At 40.4% G+C, this 27,345-nt stretch overlaps 2 protein-coding genes across 4 annotated transcripts; both read right to left on the bottom strand.

Annotated features, from left to right (window-relative positions):
* Positions 1-3,698: 3,698 nt before the first annotated feature.
* On the bottom strand, positions 3,699-22,303 carry CASP2 (caspase 2). 3 transcript variants are annotated; one of them, XM_080352880.1, is made up of 11 exons: positions 21,979-22,303; positions 21,567-21,717; positions 17,260-17,427; positions 16,059-16,134; positions 14,508-14,602; positions 12,846-13,022; positions 11,517-11,645; positions 10,964-11,054; positions 6,491-6,640; positions 6,290-6,399; positions 3,699-5,681 (listed from the first exon to the last, which is right to left on the bottom strand). In XM_080352880.1, the coding sequence occupies exons 2-11, from the start codon at positions 21,714-21,716 to the stop codon at positions 5,547-5,549; spliced, it is 1,281 nt and encodes a 426-aa protein (XP_080209006.1). In that variant the 5' UTR covers position 21,717; positions 21,979-22,303; the 3' UTR covers positions 3,699-5,546. The 3 variants fall into 3 exon arrangements, with proteins under 3 accessions (XP_080209006.1, XP_080209007.1, XP_080209008.1); XM_080352882.1 differs by lacking the exon at positions 3,699-5,681 and adding an exon at positions 10,785-10,849 and having other exon boundaries at positions 6,286-6,399; XM_080352881.1 differs by lacking the exon at positions 6,491-6,640.
* On the bottom strand, positions 21,911-26,792 carry TMEM139 (transmembrane protein 139; the record flags this gene model as incomplete). The annotated part of the gene is made up of 3 exons (XM_080348015.1): positions 21,911-22,461; positions 24,689-25,164; positions 26,545-26,792. 3 exons carry the CDS (start codon positions 26,790-26,792, stop codon positions 21,911-21,913), a joined length of 1,275 nt encoding a protein of 424 aa, XP_080204141.1.
* Between the last annotated feature and the right edge of the window lie 553 nt (positions 26,793-27,345).

The raw sequence follows: 27,345 nt of genomic DNA, 5'->3' as shown, positions 1-27,345 counted from the left end.
AGCACTGAGCAGCCCTGGTAACTGCTACATCCTCTGCTGAGTCATAGCTGCTGTCCACTGTACCCTGAGGCAGCAGCAAGCCTAGGGGTCTGTGGGGAATGGAACAGATAATACAGGCCACAGCTTTCTTCAGTCACCTGCTGGGTTTTTTTTCCCCTGTTATCTGCAAAGCTTTTAAGTCAGGGAAACTGATAAATTCTATATATATTGAGGTAAAGCAGACAGTTACTTAGGGCAACATCATGACTTCCTAAGCTGTTTCTCCCCCTAAATAAAGACAGGTTATGTAAGGATATGTGACAGGTGAAAGCATCTCCCCTGTTAAGGTTATCCTGTCAAGGGCCTTTTCAACGCAGAAAGTGATGACAAAGAAAGGGGGAATCCCAGAATCCCAACCAAAACTCCCCTGGCTGCACCCCAGCGAGAATGAGACCAGGACCTGAACCCCCAACTCCTTAGATCTGAAGCATGACACCAATGGCATGAAATATTCTTATTGATGAGTCTGGGTGTCAGTCAAGCTCTGCCGCATCCATGCCCCACTTCCTTGATACCTTACACCTGTGGGCAGGGCACTCAGAACATCCTTGGCTCTCAGACCACAGTGATTAAAAACATTAACTCTGTCCTGGGGTGTTATCTTGTTCTCAAACTAAGTCCAAATAATGGCCGTGCTAGCTATGAAAAAGAAAGGGTTGTAACTGCATGAAGAAAATTAAGTCATTTTCAGTCAGACCTGCACAACTACTGAACTTCGATCCTTACTAGACAAAGAAGAGAAAGGGGAGGTGGCTGTCCATATTCATGCTCTGAGTTCCAGTAGCACTGAAGCAAGGTGCTGCTGAAGGCAGTGCCTTATCTGTTGCAGTCTGTGTAGTTGGCCACATCAGTGTTCTCTGTATGTCTGTCTGTTTCCAAGATGAACAGTCAGCCTTGGTACTGTTTGAACCTGCAAATCAGCCTGGGACAGAAAGCCTGGGGTTTCTGGGCTGGGCAAGAGGAAGAGCCCAGTGCTGCAGAGCTGCCGATTTAGAAATGTTAAGCCTATGCTCAGTGTGACCTTTCCTTCCCCACCCTGTAAGTCACTTTCCAAGTGACTGAATGCTAACAGCTAGCTAGTTCATGTTTTTCTTTACAACCTGAACATAAGGGATCCAAATCTAAATATTTTGTCAATGCAGCGTCATACTCACTTTTGTCAAAGTGTGGTTTCTATGAGAGGTGTTACTGTTTTTACTTATTTTGCAGCTGAAAATTAAAACTTTCAGGAGTGACAAAATAAAAAAAAAGTAAAAAAAAAATCAAAAGCCACAGCAATTCCAATTATTTTTCTTTTGAAGTTTGGGAAAGCATCCCCTCTTTCAACACTATTCTGTAGACTCCAATTGTTAAGGAGACCAATTACTCTTTTTACTAAGTCAAGACCTCTAAGTATCTACTACTTTTCATAATAGCAAACAGGGAAACAAAAACAGATTAGTATCACTACAATTGTATTAATTTACTGAATTATTCTACTAATAAATAAAATTATTTTCATGCAAGTCAAGATTTGTAAAATACCTTGTCCACATTTTGTTCACTGTTTTCACTCCCTCTCCAACAAACCAGAACTTTTGATCTTATTATTCTTTCGGTTTTGAGCCAAAATGTGAAGTGGTTAACACTTTACTGCTCTCCCAGCATTAAAGTAATTCCTTAAACTATGCTAGTAGCTTGTAACTTTTTATCTGGATATACAAACATCTTGTTTACTTCATCTTCTGTACTACTGGAAACACTTTCTGCACAGGTAGATGAGGGTAGTACCATTCCCAATGTTACTACTAGATTTTCTGTAACAGAATTCAGTATTATTGAAAAAATAATGTACTCTTCCTGTAAAAACAACAAAAAAAAAGGAACTTAGAAGACAGGAAATACCCTTCTAGGTGTTTCAGATGAGACAGAGCAAATGGTAACATCTAGTGGATCTGGATGCTGGGGTTTATTTTAGAACTAATGAGAACAGAGATTTTACCTTCTTATTTCACACTCACTGGCTTTCTCCAAGGTGCATTACCCAGGTCTGAGCTTCCCTTCACATTATGTGTTTATCCAGCTGTATGCTGGACATCTTGTCCAGGAGGGTACTGTAAGAGATAGTATCAAAGGCTTTAAAGAAATCCAAGAAGATCACATCGACAGGCTTCCCTTGATCAGCTAGGAGGGTAACTTGGTTGTAGAAAGGAATCAAGTTGGCCAAGCAGGACTTTGCCCTCATGAACCCGTGCTGGCTGGGACCAATGACTGCGTTACCATTCAGGTGTTTTTCAGTAACTCCCAGATTAATCTTCTCCATAATTTTGCCAGGCACAGAAGTGAAGCTGACAGGTCTGTAGCTGCCAGGGTCATCCCTGTTGCCCTTCTTATAGATTGGAACACTTGCCAGCTTCCAGTCAACTAGGACCTCTCCAGGTTCCCAGGAGTGTTTAAAAATCATGGAGAGGTCTTGCTGTGACATCAGCAAGCTCCTTAAGTACCCTTGGATGAAACCCATCAGGCCCTATTGACTTGTAGAGATTTAGCTAGAGTAGCAAATCCCATACAAGTTCCAGATTGATTGGGTGTTTATTGTTCTTACAGCCATGGCTCTCCAAGCCCAGGGTTATGGGGGCCCCCAAGTTCAGTTTTGGGCCCCTTACTACAAGAAAGACACTGAGGTGCTGGAGAATGTTCAGAGAACGGCAACAAAGCTGGTGAAGTGTCTGGAACACAAGTCGTATGAGAAGCAGCTGAGGGAACTGGGATTGTTTAGCCCGTGTAAAACTCAGTCAAGGGCAGACCTTATCACTCTCTACAATTATCTGAAAGTAGATTGTGGCATGGAGGGTGTTGGTCTCTTCTCCCAAGTAGGAGGTGATAGGATGCAAGGAAATGGCCTCAAATTGTGCCAGGGGAGGTTTAGATTGGATATTAGGAAAAAATTCTTCACAGAAAGGGTTACGGGCATTGGAACAAGCTGCCCAGGGAAGTGGTGGAGTCACCATCCCTGGAGGTGTCTAAAGGCATGTAGATAAGGTTCTTAGGGACATGGCTTAATGCCACTGTTTATGATTGCACTTGGTGATCCTGAGGGTCTCTTCCAACCAAGATGATTCTGTGGTAATTGCTGGTTGTTGAACTGGAGCAGAAAGTTGTGTCGGTTTTGTGCTGCACAGCCCCTCATAGTTACCAGTCTTGGGCATTACAGGTCAAGGCCTCTAGATATGCCCTGACATTTGTTTCCATGCAGCTCTCTGATCTCCCAGATCTTCCACTACTTCCAGGAACTTTCCTCCAGCTGGGATCTTCACCTTCTTTGTGGGGCCCTCCTCATTCCAAGACTCAGAAACCCTTCTTTTTGGCAGCAAAACTTTCAAGAGCACCAAGCCCACAGTTCTCCCAATCTAAATATTTTCTGTTCTGAAACACAACATTGGCTGCCTAATTGATGGTTCTGCTTCATATTTATTAAAAATGTATTTAGCTTAGTGCAGGTGTTATCAAAATTGACAAGCAGCCCATACCAGTTGCAGCTAGGAAGTAGCAGGCTTTTGCCTGAAAGTTCAAAAGCATCTCTGGGAAATCCTCTCTAGAAATTATGCAGAATTCTCTTTAGATAGAAGTTCCATTTCTGCACAGAGGTATAACTCTCCAAATTGAAGATACTGCACAGATCAATCAAACAATAATTCTTTATTTTGACACCTCAAGGCAGTAAAATACAAGTATACAATAGGTATATACAAAATTGGCAGTGATAATGCAACTTGATGCAATCCTACAGAAATCTAATCCATCATGGTGGACTGCTTCATCAATATATGTATCTGTAAAATATTGCACCATTTCAAAGAGGGAGCACTCACAAATAAAGTGGTTATACTCCAGGGAGGTACAATAGCCCTTAAAATGGTATTTCAAACTTCAGAGTAAGGCACCAATTGGCAAGTATAATCCTTGTTCTGTTTATCACATGTTGTGTCTAAGAGAAGTTCAAGATGTGTGTTATTGATGCACCTTTGTCAGCTGGACGAAACACAGCCTTCATTTTCCTAGGCAGAACAATAAAAAAGCTCATGCCTAATTTTCCAGTCTCCCTCCATATCCCTTTGTGCTTCCTATTCATAATTTATGCTGAAAAAAAAGTTTTTAAAAGCCACACTTACATAAAAAGAGTAAGCCAGAAACTATACCAACTTATTGCTACAAAATGGAGAAGATTGAGACTCAAGTGAACAGCCTGTAGTCCATAAATAACCCAGTATACCAGGGTTTAGGCTCTACCACAAAAGGAGAAAAATTCCCATCTCCTGGACACAAGCAAGAAACAAATTACAACATGAAGAGGCTGTGCAGAAAATATTCAAAAGAAGTGATTGATTATGTCACAACATTTCTTATTGACCAACCGAAATGACACTTTGCAAACAACATTAGCTAGCTTTAAATGATCGTGGCTGAGAAAGAAAACTCACGTAACAGAGTAATAAGGTGAAACTCTTCCTTTTCATTTAAAAGGGAAACAAACTGCAGTGATAAATAATCCAAGCAACACACTTAGACTGTAAAGAGCTGCCTTGAATATTTTTGTTAATTAAACAAAAGACAAAAGATCCTTTTGTACAAGGCTGAAGGGTTTCAGGGATTCAGTTGTACAGAGCAATTTATAGACTCCTGAGAAGCTGGTGGATTGAATGCTATGCCTGTTGAGACACACAGATACCATGGCAAACAAATTCCTCAAATGTAATATTCTACGCAGTTGTTCAGTCTTGAGACTAAAGGAAGCTAATCTAGAATTTCTAGATTCAAAATTATTTCTGGGGCAGTTCATGAAGGCTTATTTGCCTACATGAGAAATTCTGGATCTCTGTTTGTTTTCTGATAAACTGGGATGTCTTGTAGTTCTCTTAACTTGGCTACAGAAGGAATGTGCAAAAAGAGACTTTCAAGTGATCGAGATGGATAGGAAAGTGTCAAGTACTCAAAATAACCTTCCATTTTAGACAGGGGAAGGATTCTCCTTCATAAAGGAGCCCTTTCCTAACGTGCACAGGAGCTGGCTGTCCTGACTGAAGAATCAGGCAGAAAGTATTAAAAAAAATTTAAATACAAGCATAAGATAAGTAGTATTTTATAAATAACTTTCCTTTCAGAGAGGCTTAACATTTAAAAAATTCTATGAATAGTCTGTTTGCCTTTTCACATTCACTTAGCTTACTGATGTCCTTATGTCTCCTTCCAAAGGATGTTCCCACTTCTTCCAGGTTCCAGTGCTGATCCTCAATGTCTATACATACGGAATGAGTGAGGATATTGGAATTTTAAACCCTGAACTGTATCAGATTACAAAGAGAGTTGCCAGATTATTTTAGAAAGAGACATCAAGAATTGGACTGGCCAGGTATAAACAAGCATTCGTTGCTTGAGCATCTGATGTCACAGCCCATAAGAATGGAAATTCAACATCCATACTCAAAGTTCAGCTTTGGCAGTATCTCTCTTCCAACAGAGCTGGCAGGTTATTTTCCTGCTTGATAGCCAGGATAAAGGTAAAGGTCCCGACAGAGTGTGCTACAATATTCTGACATTTCCTTGCAGCGGTGAAATTCTGTGCCTGGGGCATAGCCTTCTCGTTGCTTGATTTGCCTATTCACCTAGATGTGAGATTGGAAAAAAAAACAAAGTTACTGGAAGGATTAAGACGACAGAAGTAAGAAAAATGTCATTGCTTTCTGTACTCACAAATTATTCTGTTTAACTTATTAAGTAGTGCCCTATCTATTGTCTTTGTAAATTATAAGGATAAAGAACTAGGGTTCAGTTCCACAGCAGCTCAAGTTGTTGTGGTCACACAGCTGTCTTCACTCCCTCTTGCCCATTTTCTTAATCTTATGTGAGTGCAAGTGCTTGTGCAGCTATTTGGTGAGCCAGCTCAGGGAATGAATCTACTTGAAAAAAAAAAAAAACAAGGCTATTTCTATAGAAAAGTAATTCTTGGCAAGCCAGACTAATCCTCATAAATTCACCATGAAATCACACAAGGAAATGAAAGGAGTAAAAGAAACAACATTTTGACTTCGGTTAAAGTGCTGTGGAACTGTATATAAATATATATGTAAAAACAGGGAAAGAAGTAATATTTTTGCAACAAGCAAGGCAAGAACAACTGCTTTAATAGTAGATTAATGCAAGCAATTTGAAGCACTGGAAGGCACTTCAGAAACCAGGTTAACTATGGGAGAGCAAAGATGCTCCAGCTCACCTTCACCAACATGTCAGCCACATGAGTGTCTCGGGAGTCCTCTGCAAACACAGAGGTGAGAGCCTCAATATACCAGGATCCACGCTTGGTGTTTCGCATGGCCGCAGTGCCTGAGAAGAAAACATGTATTATCAGGTTTCTGGGAAACATAGACACAGAAAACCTCCTTATGCCCTGACTATTAGGGCCTCTCTCCAGTACCTTTCAAACAAGCATATCCACAGATCATATCAGAGCATGTAGGCAGGCGCAGCTTGAGATTTTCTTCCTTGTTTGCATCACTTTCCTCACAACCTGGGGAATCTGACCATTCTTTCCCATCTCTTTGATCCACTCCCCGGTCTGTCTTATCTGGAGGGGGTGAGGGGGTAGAAAAAAAAAAAATCATCCTGAATTACTGCTCTGGTCAGTAATGCCACAATTGCTGTCATGCAGAAAGCTTTTCAACGAACCATGAACTTTAAGCTTTTTCAGCTGCTATTTAAACTCATCTGAAAGTTCTGCAGAAACTAATGCAGATACCAACAAGTACTGAACCCGCTCAGCCTAATGTGACTGTTAGTCCGCGTCATGACTGATATTGTTTTTCCCCTCTCCTTTCCTATGCATGTCATGGGATAATCAGAAAGCAATTAAGCTTCTGATAGTTCTTCACCATGTATGGAAGGATTTGATGCCTAGCCCTAAAAGTTTCTGGCCTCCACCTTCACGAATCACAGAAATGTTCAAAAATGTCTAGTCTAGTTTGCAATGCTAACAATGTATTTATTGCAGAACTGAGTGAGAGCTATCATTTTTGCTGCTAAGGTGTTCCTCCAAGACATCAAGAAAAAACAGACCAAGTATCCCACCTAGTTCTAAATCTTGACTAAAATCCCACTTGTTTTAATTAAAAGCATAAATTGTGCAATAGTAACATACAAAATAATTTGACCCCAAACATGAGTACAGGAAAACTGGTTTAAAACCTATAGAACATTTAATGTCCTTTGTAGTATGTATTATGACAGGTGGAGATGTTCTCTACTGGTTGTTTACACGATGCAGAGTTTCCATTGTAATTTAGACTAACTGCTTAATGGCAATAGCTTAATAGTCTAGCTATGTTGTATGAAAAATATAACTACATTTTACAGGATTTCTACCTGATTTTGCCCTTTTGTTCTTTTGTTGCAAGATGAGAAGCTACTGTTTTACTTACTTCCTTAACAGCATGGGTCAGATTGTAGTCTTTGGAGGCATAAGCATCCCTTCAGAGGCCTTCCTGTTATGATGGCTCTAGGTTTTTGTTGCTAGGTTGTGTCTAAGAAATGCATTTGGATTTCTAACGCTTTCACAGGCAGTGGCACTGGTGGCATCTCTTAATTATACACAGGAAATGGTCACTTCATAAGTCAGCAATGTTGTTATTTTCATCCAAAAATGAAAGTGGCAGTGGGAGAGGTGCAATTGTCTGACAGGCCTATAATTAAGGCTCCATAGCTCAAGATTTCATGGGTACTTCCATCTCTTTCAGGTAGCAATGCGATTTTTTCTTTTTTTAACCACACTTGAAAAATTACTTTTATTACACTTCTCCAAAATCTTTTAGTTCTATATCTTTTTAAAAATTTAGAGTACTGTACACAGTGTCTGTTATTTCAGATAAAACTCAGGTAACTTTACAGCCAAGCTAAATTATTCACACTGTTATCATCCCATAATATATAAAGTCAAAACCTTTTTAATTAAAGCTTCAGAATTAGATGTCTTCCTCATACATGTCTTCAAACACCACTCTAGCCAACTTACCAACAAAACAAAACTGTGTAGAGCACTAATCCTATCAAGATATTCTTCTATATACTTAACCTCTAATTTATGTCACCAATAACTGCCACTCAGTTTGATCCAGCCTCTTAAATTTTACTGAGGCTTCCAGATCACTCTTCTCTCAATTGATTTAAATAATGGCTGACTACCTATTTGTCATTATTTACCAAAGTTCTCCACTTTTCTGGATAAACTACTATATCAAACACAGCTTCAAAGTCTCATTTTGTGTCATAGTGAAATATGACTATTTTTCTTTTCCTATTGCTTTCTGTTGTCGCTGGTTTTTGTTCCATGGACAGCAGGTGGACTACTTCGATTCTTTAGTAGACTCCTGCCAAAGGCCCTTTGGAAATTAAGTGGACCGTACCAACTCTTCTTTATGTACATTTTTAATCTGTCATTAATAGAAGATAGAAAAGCTTTACCACATAAACTTAGAGAAAAAGAATAACCTATGCATTTCTCATTTTGTTTCAACCGTTTCCAGCTACCTTGCATGCCTGAAGAGATTGATTACTAATCTAAAGTTGTCCACAATATTTATAAAGTCTTTTAAATGCTACTTTAAAAGAAAATGTATTGGCTAGTCTAAGATTTGAATGCTAACATGAAAAGGTACACATATTCTGTTGGCAGCTCAATTACTTTGTAAGTAGCTTTCCGCTTCAACTATTACTCAAGGTTTAAGAGAGACATTAAAAAAGACAAATTTATGCTTTTTCAGCTCTACAAGGCCAAGTGCGAGGTCCTGCAAATGGGTCGGGGCAAACCCAAGCACAAGTACAGCCTGAGCAGAAAACTGACTGAGAGCAGCCCTGAGGAGAAGGACTTGGGGGAGTTGGTTGATGAGAAGCTTAACATGATCCAGCAATGTACCCCTGCAGCCCAGAAAGCCAACCGTATCCTCAGCTGCATAAAAAGAAGCACAACCAGCAGGTCAGGGGAGGTGATTCTCCCTCTCTACTCTGCTCTAACAACACCCCCCCTGGAATACTGACTCCAGCTCTGGGGCATCCAAGATAAGAGGGACATGGAGCTACTGGAATGAGTCCAGAGTGGAGCCATGAAGATGATCAGAGGGCTGGAACACGTCTCCTACGAAAACAGGCTTAGAGAGTTGGGGTTGTTCAGCCTGGAGAAGAGAAGGCTCTGGGTAAACCTCAAGAGCCTCCCAGTACCTAAAGGAGGCCTACAAGACAGCTAGAGAGGGACTTTTTACAAGGGGTAGTATAGAATAAGTGATAGGACAAGAGGTAATAGCTTTAAACTGAAAGAGGGGAGATGTAGATTAAAGAAATTCTTCACTATGACAGTGGTGAGGCACTGGAACAAGTTGCCCAGAGAAGCTGTGGATGCCACATCCATGGAAGTGTCCAAGAACAAGCTGGATGGTGCTTTGAGCAACCTGGCCTAGTGGAAGGTGTCCCTGCCCATGGCAGGGGCATTGGAACCAGATGATCTTTAAGGTCCTTCCCAAAACAACCCTTTCTATTTTCTATGATTTTTTTTTTTTTTTAAATTAATAGATTTTTCTCTTTCAGTTGCTCAAGTCTCAATCCTTTGCCTATTGCACTATCCCTTCCACTTCTGCAGCATTTTGCATAGCTTTCTTAATTGAAACCTTCTTGGGAATCAGAAGGGCAAGCCTGATTTGTTGATGTGAACAGACCCATTTTGGTAACATTACAGTCAAATAAACCTAATTACCTAATTATGTCAGCTGCCAATTCTGGGTTATTACACCTATTTCCAGACTGTTATGAGTTTGTGTACTCACATTTGTTCAAGAGTATCTAAAGGCTCAATAAAGTAAAGGAAAGCAACCACGTTCAATTTATATTGTAAACATGCACATTACAATATTTCCAAATGCTGAGAAGGATCAAATATTTTTGATACTCAGAATATTTCAGGTACACTTCAGATTTTTCTCTGCATTGGAACTACACACAAGTAGATAACAAATTAATGAAACATTTTCTTGGCTAGAGGACAAACTATAAAGCTCAGGTAAATTGAAAAAGAAGGGAGTCAGTTGGAAAGAACAAGGGAAAAGGGGGGAAAGCATAAACGCTAGAAACATTTCTTTATCACAAGGGAAAAAACAAAGCTTTCTAAGACAGAACTTCACTTTGGAGTATCTGCAGTTTCCCAGCAACCTCAAAGGCCAGACACTTTATGGAAAAAACTGGTCATTAGCAGATCTGAAAGGTAGGTAGTTACAGACATAGTTACAAAAGGAGGGAAAGCGAATAGCAGAATTAAAAAAAAAAAAAAAAAGAAGAAGAAAAAAAAGGAAAGAGTGGGAAAAGATTCAACCTAGGAGAAACAAGAAAAGAATTCTGTTTCTACAACAGGCGTAAGGAAACGTCATTTAGCAGGATAAAGGAAAAAAAACCCACAACCAGGAGCCAACTTTGATAGCCTGAGAGGCAACACATGAGACACAACATATCCAGGACCAAGAAAAAGACAGGACCTCAGACAAGACTCCAGTGCTAGTGTACCACTCCATGCTGTGCTGCAATTTGATGTACCATATGCCCCACTCCCCCTACTGCAGGCATAGCAAGAAAAAGCCTCTATATACTAGTGGGATATGATAGAGCTTTGTATCACTAAGGTGCTCTGGGGTCTGCAAGTCAATGCACACACCTCATGCAGAGCAAAAGACACTTACAGAGCAACAGATGCAGTAGCAGCAGCAGCAGGGCAGAGGGAGGTGAATATGAGTCCCACTTACACCTGAGAGAAGCAAAGAGGAGAGTTGACAGCAAGTTGAATGTGAGGGTGTGTATGTGTGTAAAATGAGACTCAATGGCATGTCAAATACATGGCCTTTAGTATTTGGGCACTCACCTCCCCGGCAAGCTTGAATAAAGAACATCTTGGGCTTATTCTGGAGATTCGGACAGTTTGCATTATCAAAGAGACGGAAAGCCTCCTGCAACTGAGAGAAGACAGTAAATAATCTTCACTGCAGCCTTCTATGAGCCACACCTAGTCTCACCTTGCTTCCTTTCATTTTTGCTATTACCTCACTAATCTTGGTATCTTCTCTTTTATCTTCAAATTCACTGTGTGACAAACACATCCCTTTCCCACCCTCACCCCTAGCTCCTACTAGTCAGAGTTCAAGCACTCTACCTCATACTTGTACAGGAAAAAGAGAATTAAATAGCTTCCCCCACTTGCCCTATTTCTATGTCATTCTTTATCTTACAGACCTCTCATGGACAGCCTCCTGCCCCTTTCTTCCCACAAGCCCTTATTTTTGCCATCTTAAAAAATGTGCATCCTCAGTCTCCCATCACTTCACTTTATTTTTTTTTTTAAAAAAACTTTTCTTCCCCTCTTTCCGTTGTTACCTTCCAAGAGAAAACCCACAACACATGAGGACAAAGCAATATACCTGTAGTAGTTTGCCGTCACTGCCATAAGCCCCACCTTCTACACCGTGGGAAAGTAGAGCTACAATACATGAATCCACATCCTGATGATCTGGCAGTTTAGAGAATCTCTCCAATGCATTCTGCATCTCCTAGAAGAGAAAAAAAAAATGTTTAATGCTTTCCAGACTTCCACAGGGAAAGGGGGTCAATACACAGGGAAAAACACAAATGGTCCTCCTGTTATGAAATAAGCCTTACATACATCAAATTTACAGGACATGTTCCATAAAAACAACAGCAAAATGTTCTTGTTCTTTTATGTAATATTCAGTCCTAAGCATAACATCACGAAGTACTGTTCACTTAGGATATCTACATTTCTATACTGCTCAGTAGGGGGATGCAGCAAGTATCTGAGTTGGTACACATGGATTCAACACAGAAGAAAACAACTCACATTATATAGAGATTTTACGCTAACACTTAAGTCTGGCTGAGACATCAGAGCAACTTATCAGTTGTACTTGTATGCCAAACACTAGTGACGAAAACACAACAGCAATTTACAAGTCGAAAGCTTTAGAAACTGACAACATGGCAGGTGCAAAAGTCCTATTACTAATGTTGCAAAAAGCTGCCTTCTTGAATAAAACATGCTTTAGCAGGTTCTATACCACTTGTTTTCATATGGATTTAAAAGGAATAAGAACAAATGAGGCTGGACAGGGCAGCAATCGCCATTCGTAGAGAAAGACAGTGGCTTGATTCAGTCAGTCATGGAACATTACCAATTTCCCAAAGCGAAGCACAGCCACTACTTGAGCAAAGACTGAAAGAGCAGAACTTAACTGAACAGATACTAGGAGACTGATAAACAGGATAGCAATTGACTGCATCAGTGAAAGGACACAAAAACCACCACTTGCACTTGCAAAGTCTACGTCAAATATTTGCAAAGTTTAACTTTTAGGATAGCAGAATACCAGAAAACCCTATCTAGAGTAAACTGGAGATGTATTCATTTGTGGTTTTAACACACATGCCAGGTGTGGTCAAGAAATTCTTGCCCCTTGTATTATACCACAAGAGGTCAGACTAGAGTAGTATCTCTTGTGGTTCTCTGTGATTCTACTTTCTATTGTAAGTCCTCTGCCTTCCAAGCTTCTTCATACTTGTCAGAATGCAAGCAGACATCATCCCATTTAGCCTTATTTTTCATTCCTAAGTGACCATTCACGTCCTCCTGTTTAAGCTTAGTTATATCCAAGAGAACATCTTAAGATGTTTATGGAACAGTTACAAACTCTCAGTTGTACTGGCTGTGAAGTACTAGGATCCATCGCCCTTACCTGTGCAGTTAGATCATGAAAGACAGTCACTTGATACCCAAGATTCTTGAAAAGCATCTCCAGGGAAGTACAGTCCACATCCCCCCCTGCACGATACTCCAAGTCCTTCTCACTGCTGAAATGGACATTGCTGAGAATAAGCGCTAAGCCCCGAGGCTCTGATATCAGTTTATATGCCTGAAAAGAAGATTTTAAACAGCTAAGTTTAGACTACACAAGGAAATAACAGAGTGTTAGACTAGAACAGTAATCCCTACGTATCAGCTTGATATATGATGCGCAGGATTTCTTGAGGTCAAATTTTTAGAGGTTGTTTGGTTTTGTTTACTTGTATTTTTTTAATAAATAAAACAAATGTTTGAATTGCAAAGGATGCAAAAGACAACTAAGTGCATTTGCAAGTCTTCACAACTGATGATCCTACAACACTATTATTAAGATGCTACACTAGCTTGCCTTATTTATCATTTTAAAATAAACAGAGCTTATACATTTCAAACTGTGAATTAGATCTTGCTAACTTTTTTCCCTTTCCCCACTCTCACCCCAACATGGCCACACATATTTCCATCATCCCCGACAAAGGCCTTAGGACAACACTATGTAAAACCTAGCTAACATTTCTTAATTGCTGTTGGGAACACAGATGTAAAATAGCATGAGTGCAATTGTAACAGCAAAGGACTGTCAGTCACTGATCCCAAAAATCATCCATGTGGCAAAAAAAGGTTAACAGGGAAAGAACTAGTTTAAGAGGGGTGTCTTCAAATTAAGTTCTCTCTCTGCCTCTCCCACTCTAACAGCAACAAATCACTCACTAACACTGCTGTAAATTGGAAGTGAAATTTAATGCCAAAGGAGCATATCAAATAGGGTGTACCCAAGCATAGATGTAAAAGGAGTCAAGTCAAACTCACACTGATGCTGCCTAATTAGATCTCTCCAACAGACAGTTAAAACAAAATATCTGTTTTGCTGTACATAGAGCCTGTGACTGAGTGTTCAGCATTAGCACATTGCGTGACCCTCGTAAAGTATACAAGAAAGGATTTTTTTCTTTTCCTTTAAGCCCACTCCAACAGAAGATATGCTTTACAAACAGAATAAACAAAAAGTAATTAGTCTACCTACATAACTTCAAATGCTGCAGAAACTCAGGCTATTCTAACCAGTACTACCCAGCGCAGAATCCTGACCTTTTTCTTGAACCTAAGGAGATACTCTTCCAGGTACAGGTAGCAATTACAACAGCCAAGACTGTGACTACTATTTGAAACACAGTTCTAGCATATTATAGTCATTTGAAAGGTGTGTCATCACACTTAAGGAGATGAAGATGCAGACAAATAAGACACAATAATACTGATAGCCTACACAGAGCAACAGAACAGAAGACATTTCACAAAGCTCTTCATGAACAAAAACCAGAGACAGAGATTTGCATAGAGTTACAGAACTTCTCAGAATTTCTTGACACTTGCAAATGAGAACCACATCAAATCAAACAACACTGGTAACATCTTTTAGTTACATAGATAGCACACCACTGATCTTGATTCTAATGCATTTTGGCTCAGTTTTAAGTAGCATGTGCTCCATTGCTGTATACAAACACCTCATATTTTTCACATCTTAAGGAGATTTTCTCTGCCAACTACTTACCAAGTGCTGATGATTATGATAAAATTCAGGAGTGCAGTGCTTCACTGAAGGAACCAGGGGACCATCTCTATTATCCAAGGAATGTTCCATTGGTTCTGTGCAAATAAACATATCAGTAACAATAAAAAATTCCAGCTACAAAGCCTCTGCATTAAGGTAGTAACTGGCAAACTCTGAAGTACATGGTCTTAGGCATATTCCTGTAGTATACTATTCACACCTCTAAAAATTCTTCTTCACCATAGAATGAAATATAGCAGAAAAAGATCAAAAGTACTAGAATTACATGCTTATTTTTTATTATTTTAATTGGCAACTTTTTTTGTCTTATATGTGAGTTAGCCTTACCTAAGGCCTAGTAAATTTAGTTAAAGACTATGAAAGCAGAATTCTCATCTAAAATTAGAGATGAGTGCTTTCTGTCATTTTGAACAGTATGTTATTCCTTTTACAGTTAGGTTGACAAACCATTGCTAGAAATACTCAAATAGAATAATGCTTTTCCTTTCATTTAAGGCCTCCCATGCTCACTGGATACAATTATTTATTTTTTGCTGAACACATGCATAAGCAATCAAACTAGATGTTTCTAACTTACATAAAGTGCAACGCCCTTTTTTGTTCATCTGCCTCTGAATAACCCTTTCCTCTGGATAACATCATATATGGGGAATGATAATCAACTATTCATCATTTGCAGACAAACACTTCCTGCCCTGTCCTGAAGAAAAGGAGCTTATGACATTAATTATTTCCTTTGAAATATTTTTTCACCTTCTGAGACATGGCTCTCCTGGTTAGAGAACGCATGGTCTAAAACCCAGAACAACCCAAACATAAAACCTTTGCACCTAAATAAAAAAATTAAAAAATAAAAAATGGCCTTCAAAATCTAGATACTTGTTCTTTAACACCAGAGAGAGCACTCCTACTAACCAGCATACAGTTAAACCTACGATTATGGAACATGAGTACTTCAGGAATTACCCGAGGCAAAATAAAGACTAGCAGGAAGAGCCATCCCAACAACTAGTTCCCTGATCTAAGTCACAGATGCTTGCTAAAGAAAAGCTAATTTGCTGCACTTAACAAAAGCTACAGAAATCTATGTTGGGCCCATGTAATATATATAAGTCCATGTACTTAAATTTATTTGCTAAGAAGGAAGACTAAGTTAAGAAATTCTGGCCAAAATCATTATCTTTACACAGCTCCAGTTCAATTAAACTCTACTACAAATTTTAAGAAAGAAGAAAATCTTTGCATCAGTAAAATCGGATATTTTCATTGTTTGGGCGACAAAAATTCCTGTATAAATAAATGAAGCTGACTAGAAACTGACTGGATTCTCTCTTTCAATATGCTATTTCACTTTCATTTTCTAGCCTAATTCTGCCCCCCGCATCTGATCAGAATACAGTCAGTTCACTGTTGAGTCTGTATTCCTGGGATGAACAAAGCTGTAGCAAGCTTATGAATTGAGTATTAGAGAAATTAGAAGCAAACAATTAGATGGCCAATCAAGTATTCACAATGTCATGTGTGACTCACCAATCCAGCATGGTCTCTTTGAATTACAGGATTCACTGGTAGAGAATGGAAGATTTGATCCAGAACAGCACTCAAGCTACAAGATAACCAACAAATCCATGAAAAAGAGAAGCATAAACCAGCTATTCTTTTTACTACGGTACAAGTCTGTAGGTATCATGGAACAAAGATACATGTACTTACATATGCTAATATATGACTTTAAAAAGAGTATTATCATTCACATCCAAATGGAACATCATGCCAGGATAGCAGCACCACTTCTATCAATGTGTGCAGGTCAGACTGGAAATGACTTAATTTTCTTCATGCAGTTACAAACCTTTCCTTTTCATAGCTAGCACAGTCATTACTTGGACTTAGTTTGAGAACAAGAAGATAATACCCCAGGACAGAGTTAATGTTTTTAATCACTCTGGTCTGAGAGCCAAGGACATTCTGAGTGCTCTGCCCACAGGTGTGAGATATCAAGGAAGGGGGGCATGGATGCGGCAGAGCTTGACTGACACCCAGACTCATCAATAAGAATATTTCATGCCATTAGTGTCATGCTTCAGATTTAAGGAGTTGGGGGTTCAGGTCCTGGTCTCATTCTCGCTGGGGTGCAGCCAGGGGAGTTTTGGTTGGGACTGTTCAGCCTGCATAAGAGAAGGCTCAGGGGGATCTCATATAGGGGAATCTCTACATAAACACCTGGGTGAAAAGAGGACAGAGCCAGGCCCAGTAGCAGGACAAGAAGCAAAGGGCACAAACTGAAAGACAGGAGGCTCCCTCTGAATATCAGGAAACAGTTTTTCTCTGTGAGGGTGACCAAGTACTGGAGGAGGTTACCCATGGAGATATTCTTCCTCCATGGATGAATCCATGAGGATGCATCCTTGGAGATATTCAGAAGTCATATGGATGTGATTCTGGGCAATTTCCTTAAGATGACCCTGCTTGAGCAGGGGAGTTGTGCCACATGACTTCCTGAGGTCTCTTCCAACCTCTACCATCCTGTGATTCTCCGTAAAAATTCTCTTGTTCCCAAATCTCTTCCCCTCTGCTTTTACTAAGGCTACTGTAAGTTCCAATTTGCAACAAAAACTCATCCTGTCCATTGTAAACAATTATTTTTTTTCCCATTTGGAAAAGATCACTTAGTGCACAAACCCAATCTGAAATGCAGTATATCCATTTTATTTTTTTAAAACTGTTGTACCCTTGCAATCCCATTGCTTAGGTTGGATGTTGTCTTCAAGATCATTGCCTCCAGATGCTGTTGTTTGGTTTCTCGTAGAGCTTCGCAGAAGGCTGTGAAGGCATTAGGGCCTCTCTTGGGGAGCAAATTGAGGAATTCCACATTTTGGCTGAAGCTCCCTGACTTGGTCTAGACTCAGAGAAAAAAAAAATGCACACTCAAATTTAGCACATCAATGCAATCAATATTGAACGAAACTTCAGAACAACTCAACTTTTTTCATTCATGTAAACGTTTCATAACTGTGCTTAGCTGTACTAGATCCATTTTTATAGCTTTTCCCACTCCTCTCTTCCTATTAGCACAATGGGGAGAGTATATGACAATATAGCAAGTCAACAATTCTAAACTTTTCTTCCAGTTCTCTCTAAACTTTTACTTCCAGTTACTGTTCTAATAGTATCTATTTCCCCTGACTAAATGCACAAAGTCCAGAATATGTTTCCGCTACTGCCCAATGGTTTATTGTCTCACGCACAAATAACACAAAGCATAAGAAAAGTTTCAGTAAAATACTTATTTTACGGAGAGAATTCTGAAAAGATGCTACATACATATAGACTGTAACATTTAGATGAGTGAAACAATATACAGTAGTGTATGCGAAAAAGTAACAATCAAAAATGAAATGTATATATCTGTAAAAGATTCTCAGGGAGTTTAATTGTTAGAATATTAACAGGACACTTGCCAACAAATAGCCTTCCCTGTGAAATCTAAAACACACCAAAACATCATATACTAAAACACTAGGTATCAAATATAAATTTTGTAAACTCCATGGAATTCATCCTATATATTTTTAATTACCACTTAGCTCCAAGATCTCTCCTTCTCATGGATAAGAAATGCTGAGTTACACAGAACCAAAGACTAAGACTATGTTAGCAATCATAGGAAAATCGGAAAAAAAAAGCAGAGTCAGATGTGTAAATCCTCTGGTACAGAACATTTTACATGATTTGGTTTCCTTTACAAAATGTATAAAGCTTGGTGTTAAAAATAGTTTGGCTTTTGTCCCATCACATTGGAAGGCTACTTTAGAATTTTGTTGACCCAATGCTTATGAACCTACTCTGAAATTTCAGATATATGTTCATTCATGACTGACTAGTAGCATTTATTTTTGTATCAACAATGTCCCTTGACTTCACTGTCCTCTTGTCCTTTCCCTTATTTATCAAACTTCTTTCTATAAATCAGTCTCCATTTGCTATAGTAAACAAGCCACCTTCTTTCAGCCTCCTCATAAATGGCCTTTTCACCTTGACAATGCAAGTACCCTTTCCTATATCCATGGAAACCTCAACTTTCAGAACACTGTTGACTAGAAGTGCATACAGAAATATCTCACCTGTGCCTTTCCAGAAGTATGAAAATACTTGGCCCTTTCTCCTGGTAACACTTCTCCATTAGTTCATAAAAGATAACCAGCTCCATATACTGGTATCAACGAAGAGCATTTAGATCTCAGTATCTACACGATCTGCTAGTTTTTGATTATTTGACAGAGCATTCACCTTGTTTAAAAAGCAAGAGAAAGCTCTTGCTGTCATATCTGCTATTTTGAAGGTCCATCCCAGAGCTCTGGAAGAATACCTGATGCTCTGACAAGAAGGCATTAATGAAGCGGATTTTTTACTTCATTCTAAAAACATACGTATCCACTGTCCCACTTGCTTTCCACTACGATTTTTGTTCTGTGTTCGAAATCCCTCTCATCTGGGCCTTCATCTACTTAATTATATTTACATCATGTCCACTATACAGTAAACACATTTTTTTCATTATTCTTTCTTAAAAGTGCGTATAATTTTTTAAAAATCTCATTTTTTTGGGTATCTTTCTAAATTACCCAATTTAAATTCTCCTTTTCTTTCCCTCCCTCCCATTTTTGTGACTAACTTCAGGCCAGCAACTCAACATCCCTACTAACCACTCGTATTTCATCAGCGTCCTTATTTAACCCCAGTGGACTTCTATAAGAGATTATGCCTCTTAGCATGTGGTGTGTGTGTGAGAGATGGTGGTTCTTAACACACAGCATAAGTGTGGAAGGCTGAGATATTGTGAATTATTGTCTCGAAGCTTGCTTGCTAAAATAATGGGCTTAAGGCTTGCTTGTTACAGAAAAATGCTTGCTTACACTGCCTGCTTAATTTGGCCTGCTGTAAATGCTTAAATTCAGTGAGTTAAAGCAGAAGATGCATGATCACTGTGAACTGCTAAAACTCAAAGAATGCTTGAAGCTTGTGTAAAGCTCAAGCAAAACTCTAGCAGCATCAGCCACCAACATCTGGGACAAGGCCTGCAGTGTCCTCAGGCAACACCTGCCACCAACTGCCACAAAACACCCAGGTTACAACTGGCCATCCACCACCAGGACCAAAACCTGTAACCTGAGACCAGCAGACCTGAGACCCAAGCACTGCCAGCACTACTGGGACCTGGACTCCGATATCAGCAGAACCCGAGACCTGCGAACTCACTGCACCACCAGGACCCGAGACCTGCAAACTGCCAGCACTACCAGGGCCTGAAACCTGAGAGCTACCCAATGGATGACAGATCCCTGGTGGATCCCTGGCAGTAACTATCACTTGCTTAACTTTCCTCCTAATTGCCTCCCACTTACTCTGTCATTCTAGCTTTAGGCGTAAAAATAAAATAGGTTGTTTAGTGGCATCTGACCTTGTTTGTGTCTTAATCTCACTCTTGGAATCATTTTGAAACCTTCCAGAATCTGAAATGGGACTGCGACCACGGAGCCCCTCAGTCAAGGGTAAAACTGAAAAAACTTGCAGGATCATCATCCTGCAAAGATGGTTTAATAGGTAAAGAAAAAGCTGTCCACACAAGTAAAACAGAGCAAGGAATTAATTCTTTACTTCCCATGGGCAAGCACATATTCAGCCATCTCTAGGAACGCCAGGCTCCATCATGTATAATGGTTACTTGGGAAGACAAAAACACCATAACTCCAAATGTCCCCTCTTTTTCTTCCCCCAGCCTTTATTGCTGAGCATGATGCCATATGGTCTGGGATATCCTTTTGGTCAGTTAGGGTCAGCTGTCTCAGCTGTGTCCCCTCCCAACTTCTTGTGCACCTTGACAGTGTACAAGCAGTAACTAAAACATCCCTGTGTTATCCACACAGTTTTCATGACAAATCCAAAACAGCCCCATACAAGCTAGTATGAAGAAATCAACTCTATTCCAGCCAAAACCAGTAAAAAAAGTTCTTGATTCCTTCTCTGACTTTCACTGTCTTCCTGTACCTTTGACTTTTTCCACTAGGGATTGGAGCTATTTCAGGTAAAACTGCCTGTGTCTCTACAACTTAGCACAAGTATCCTTGACAGGTCCCATGAGAAATTTCACATTATCTTTGACACACACTAGTCAAAATTAATCAAGAAGTTATTTCCTTGTTGCTTTCAAAAATCTTATCAGTCTCAGGTTCATACCTGCTGCACTAGTGCCCAGCAAATATCTCATAATTCTATTTTTCAGCATCTGTTCTTACAACAGGATCATCAACCTTACTAAGGGACTAAAAAGACCCTTGTTTGCTTATTTGAATCTTGAGATGCATTTGATGTGCATCTTCAGTAACTACCTTTCCAGTTTGCTTTCTCTTTGAAGAGCCATATCTCCATTCTGCAGTCTTCAGTGTACTACCATACCTTTGGGAGCAATCCCAAGCTATTTCTAACTACTTCTCATAGTACCCACTGCTCAGTATGAGTAACAAAAGCCTGTGAACAGCATTTTTATCTGAGAGTGAGAGCCTTGGATCCTGTAAGGATCTCCAGGCAATCTACAGAGACATATTTGAAATACAAATTCTTTCAGTAACAGGTGTACTAGTGCAACAACAAGCTAGTTTATAATATGGTGCTTCACTTACTTTCACAGTATTATTCTGGAAGTAGGTATTATTCCTACTTTGACAAATGACAACAAAATGACAACAAAAGACTGGAGGATACCACCTGACTTTTGAAGCACAGCATGCTGCAACTACATACTAACACACAAGCCAACAATTTAATAAATCTCCGACAAAATCCATATTGCCAAAAGCAGCTTACAGTTACGCTACGTGTTGCAAGCAAACTCCATATTGCTTGGTACGTTCTGCAAACAGTCACATTAAAAAATGCTGGTGACAAACACATGAGTTTTACTGTGCTGCCACTGCCAAGAACAACACTCACCTTAACTAGGAATAAAATTAACGGTACAGTTGAGTATAACCTGCATACCTGTATCATTTCCATCATCTCCGTGGTGATGATGTCTTTCTCTATCATGTGCTCCATCAATTCTTTCAAAACCAGCTGCTTTGCCAGCATTACCCGGTTCTTCTTCAGAGCTTCCTGGTGACATCGCTGCATGCCGCAGGCAACCAGCATCCTGGCAGGAGAGAGTAAAACAAAGCCCGACTCAACAGCGAGCAACTTCCCAACTTCCCGCTCAAGCGGAAGCAGACAGACTCTGCGGGCTGCCGTCGCCTGACAACGCGCAGAGGGGCCTCCACCACTCGCCTGGTCAGCGATGGGCAGAGGAGGGCCGCAAGGGCCCGACGGCGGCAGGCCGATGCAGGCCGCTATGCGCGCTCCCAGGACCAGTTCCCGCCAAACAGCCCGAGCAGCGCGCGCTCGTCCCGCCACTCACCCCTCGCTGCTACGCCGCGCGCGCCCGCGTTTCTTCCCGACGGCCCCAGCGATTCAAACCGCGAGACCCGCTTCCACCAGTTACGCGGCAGAGGACCAAGCCGCAGCCCCTCCCTTTCCGAAAGCTGAACAAAACAAACGCCGGACACCACCCACACCGGGAGGTTTGCGCCCATGCGCAGTCGCTCCTGCTTCAAGGCGGGTGCTGGGCGGGGCGAGTTCGCAGCGCGGAAAAGGTTTTGCGTATATTCCTGCCTGGCCTCTGCCCCCGGGGCGGTGCATCTCCCGCGGCCCGTCAGGGCATGCTGGCTCCGCCCCGCAATGCCCTGCCGCCGGACGTGGGACTGCGGGATGCCGTGCAGGGGCCAAGGAGCAGGAGGCGTGGCGGGGGCGGGATTATTGTCTTGCTCATAAAGGAATGGGAGGGGCTCTGCGTACACGTAGAATTCACAGGTATGCAGCTTTGCTTGCAAGCACACCGGTTCTGGGATTTTTTTTTAAATATTATTTTTAGAGTTTTTGTTATGTATGTTTTGTTGACATACGTTTCAGCTAAAATCAAAGAAGGGCACAAGTAACGTAATTGAAAGCGAAGAAGGGAGGGGGGGGCACATAGGGCATGCAGAGTACACGTGAAATATGAAGGGAAGAGCAAGTGAGCATCCTTTTTAAGCAGAAGCAAATTTACAGCTCTTGGCATGCAAAGCTTCAAACGGTTGTCCCTTGGTGCACAGGAGTTTCACATGCTAAAACTTAACACAAGTCCAGAAGCTTGAATAACCCTTACAGATGCTAAAACCAAAATCCTACTGATCACAGCTGGTGACATTATATATATATATATATATATTAGGGGTTTTTTTGGCTAACTTTTATCTGTGCAGATCACCTGAATTTCCTCCTAATTCCTGGCAATTCATTGCACTCAGAAAGGTCTTGGGTTGCCCAGTTTAGACTCCATTTCTGTTTCTGCGTGGAAGACCTGTGCTACTTTTTGTTGTAGCTTATTCTTTCATGTTTGCAGCTACAGAAGAGAGATGCAAGAAATAAGTGGCTTTGAAAAAATCACACTGCCTCTCTCAGCAAATTTGTCTCTCATAGTAATTTTATAACAGGTATCTTAGGTGCTTCATCATTAATGATATTAAAGTGATTCAGCTGTAGATTTAGAAATGGAACTCCTCTCCTTTTTCTAAGCCAAGATCTTAAAATACACAGAACACAAGCAAAAGCATGGAGTGGAGTGTTTCTTTGAGGAGGAAAAATGAACAACACCACTAGGTATTTTTAATGCGGTCCCATTTATTTAGAAACAACATTAAAAGTATTTTTTTCCTTTGAAGTATAAAGAATCAAACAATAAGAAATAATTTATTTGCTTCTAGCGTATGGTTTGATAGTTCTTCACATGAATAAAAAATGATGTAATTGTATGAGACAAGGCTGTTATGATTACTCCTCTCCTTCACAGGAGATTTGGACCACCATTTTTTGTTTGTTTGTTTGTTTTGATTTGGAAATTCACCAGCCACTAATGTTTATTTGCATACTGCAGACCACTTTAATGCTGCAGAGCCCATCAGTTTAACTCACCTGTTTTAAAAGAGCACACACCGTCACTGATCAGTGAGAGCTATAACCTGGATGCAACCTAGAGCTGTCATGATGCAAACCATGTGTGTCTTGGAACTGCTATCTTTAGGTGCTCTCTGCTATAGCTGTGTCCTCTGCTGTCAGACTGGCACTTTCCAGAGTCCAGAGAGAAGCCTCCATGCATGATGTCATTACAGAGAGCTAGAGGAGCATTGACCTTTCTCTGCAAATGTTTGCCATGATGACAATGAAATATCTCGAGTGATCTGTTTGGGGCTGTAGTACAGCCAAGAAATACACCCTCCTGTAGAGCTGCTAAGACTGGTGGTCCTAGCGAAGGATACGTATATGTGTATGTGTATATATACATGTATCCTACTGCCAGACTCTCTTGCAGGAGTAAAACTGCTGTTTTGTCCCTCTTGCCCACCATTGCAGGCTGTGTGGGATGATAACTGTGTGAACAACAGCAGTAGTTTCAGGGTGCTGTGCTTGCCATCAGCTTTGCAATGCCAAGTGACAGATATCGGGTGGTGCTGGGTCCCAAATGAGGACAGCCACCCTCAGCCACACTCCATGGCAGCACAGCCGAGGACATGGAGCAGGTGCAGCAGAGGGGTAGCAACAAATAGCACAGGCCATAAATTTGTGTTCCTGTGAAACAGCAACATGGGGAATTACAGCCTCAGTCTCTCAGTCAGAATTTTAGGGTGGCTGATGATCACACAGCTCTCAGCAATGCTGCTGTTTGTAACACACAGGCAGAATCTACTCAGTGCAGTTCCTATTGCTTCTCGTTCCAAGGTAGTTTCTCCTCGCTGCATCCTACAGTCCTTCTTCAGAGGTCATTTGGAAACCTTGTCTCTTCTCATGATCCACTCTCCTCCCTCACAAAGGTGTGTCTCCAGTTTGAGAATTGTTGCTGTATGTAACAAAACTTTCCTCACAGTATTTTTACAGATCTGCCTAGACAAAGCATTGTGGTATTACATCGATTTATATTTTGTGCAAAAAGTTTCTAGTGAGATCAGAAGCTTTGTCTGTAGTTCAGCTCTGGTTTGAATAATGGTGAGACAGACTTTTACAGTTTCAGGCATGAAAAATATCAGCACTTTCACCTTCCCTCCAGGAGCACCCTGTATTGGGGTGAGGGTTTGGTTCTTCATTCACGGAAGGCGAAATTAATGATAATATGGAGGGCTGGAAAGTATCTTCAAAGACATCATTGTTAATGGCACTCTCATAAGCCGGTGGAGGAGTGAGTGGCTCCAGTGGCTCAAACCTTTGTTCAATACCTTTTACTTCATGGATGTCTGAAACAAACCGTTGCAGCCTTGGGGGCAGCACCAGCTGCAACTGCATCCTGGAACCTATGTCCGTCTCAGAGGTCCCCCTTGTGCCTGTTGGCACTGACACCCTGAGAGCCTCCACCATGATATCTTCTTGGGCAGATGATTCAATAACAACGTTATAAGGAGGAGGCTCATTCAGTGGTGAGGGCACTAAGCTTGGATTGGATGCAATTGTCCATATTGCTGGAGCTGACATAGTCATCACTTCCTCATAGGTGGGTGCTTCATAGGCAGCATTCACCCTATGCACAAAGAGAGGAATGGCAGTTTTACTGGTTATTTTACTGCTTAGTTTATGCAGGTGCACGTAGTCTGGATAATGTAGTATAGCGACCATGCTATAATCAATAGATATGACTGAGAGAGGATATCTCATGTGGTGTTGTTCTGTGTGATATTCTGCTGCTCACTTGTCCAGCCAACTTAATTTCTTGCTTTCTGGTCCAGAGAATGGACCATCTGGCCATTTTCCCACACTCCTCAAAACAAGTGAAAAAAAAAACAACCCATACTGGTTTTCAGTGTCCCAGGCTTAGCTTGATCATAGAATCAAAGAATATCTCAAGTTGGAAGAGACCCAAAACGGTCCTGTCTCTCATTTAAAATCTCCTACCAGTTAAAATGTATTGCTAAGAATTACTAACTACTAATTATTCCTCAGAATAAAACAGGATCTTACTTTTTTAATACTTTAGCTCAATGTTCATCTATTTTTAAGAAGTGGAGAAAATTAAGTATTTTTGTTTAGTTTAAGCAAGAACTAACTGTTCTGTGTTAAAAATAATATCTGCAGAGAAAAATGTTACTTTAGAAACATTTTCCTTTTTAGGTTGTAAACAGATACTAATTTTCTAATTTTCTTCTAGTATGTCTTCTAGTATGTCTTTTTATGCACTCTTTCTAAAAGTAAACACATAATAACATTTTTTGCACTTCCACGACACCTATATTTGAGAAGTTAAAGTCATTTATGGATGTGGATAATTATTATCTGGATTTTACAGACAAGGAAGCAAAGATACAACTAAACTCTTTGACTACAGTAGGTAAACTGGGGTTAAATTAGGTGATGCTGAGCACCTGCAAATGTACATGAAGCCAAGGAGACGTGGGAGTATTCAGAGCCTCTCAAAATCAGGGCTTATTATTGTCAAAGTTGTGGTTTTTTAAGACTGGAAACACACCTAGTTACAAGTTCCTTTTTAAAAGTTTGCCAAGGAACAGTTGCTCTGGAGATAAGGTTCATAAAACTAAACCCAGCTAAGACGCAGTATTACTTCAGCATTTTTTCTTTTTCCTTGTCTGACTCATTGTTTGGCAAGACTTGATAACTCAAATTAAAATAAAATTGGGCCTGGACCTGTTTAATCTTGGGGATTGTTAGTGGATCAGTTCCTAGGGGGAAAGAAAATATATGTTGGGCAAGATACAGAACATGCATGGCATAGACATTTGCAACCTCCACCTGAATAATGAAGGAAAGCAACCTGAAAAGACCTTTTATCTTTTGGAGTGGAATCTGTGTTTAGTGCCATAGGGGAACGGCAGCAAAACAATATGTAAAATGGCCATATCTGAGGAGAGAGAATTAAAGTAAGAAGGATTATCAGGTTACTGCTTACCCTGCTTGGCTTTGTCTGCTTGGAGGTATCTCATTTGTGTCATGTCGGCGATGATTCTTCAGGTAACACTCGACAAACACACTCAGCAAATACCCAACCAGGCACACTCCCCCTACTCCTAGGAAGAAATAGCCTACTGGGTTGATGTTAGAAGTAATGGCCAGCATGGTGACCCCAATGAGAAGAGCAGCAGTGAAAAGAAGCAACAAGGCTTGGCGAATGTTCTTCCACTGTGTTTCTAACCACATGGTGGTATAGGTGGTGGTAGCAAACAGTTGAGAACAGATGAGCAGTTAAGGGGACAGACATCTGTGGAAGACGGAATTGGTTTTTTAATATGAAAAATGAGCATACAAACATTTTTGTACTATCATGACCAAAATAAGAACATACCTACTCGACTACACGCCATCATGAGAACATGCAGATATGCACATACATAATAAGCCTGGGAAATCTCTGCATAAATGCACACCAATGTAAATGTACTAGAATTTCCTATGTGAATGCATATTGAATAATGGGAATGCTTGGTTACACAACTGCAAGACATAAAATGCATAAATAGACCATCAGCACTTACTGCCAGGCTTATCTATAAAGGTCTAGCTTCTTAATAAAATTAGGGTTGTCTAGGATGCAGATTTGATATTACTACAAAAGTGAAACACAGAATAAAGGTAAATTCTATGACATTTGTACGTTGCATAATGAACATTCAGATACTAGTTCAGATCCCAGCCTTATCAATGGGGCTGTCTGCCCCAGTAAATTGAGCGTCTAACTTCAGTGTAGCATTAC

The sequence above is a fragment of the Nesoenas mayeri genome (genome assembly GCF_963082525.1).
Source record: "Nesoenas mayeri genome assembly, chromosome: 1".
Classification (NCBI taxonomy): domain Eukaryota; kingdom Metazoa; phylum Chordata; class Aves; order Columbiformes; family Columbidae; genus Nesoenas; species Nesoenas mayeri.
This window is presented reverse-complemented; position numbering and strand designations above follow the sequence as displayed.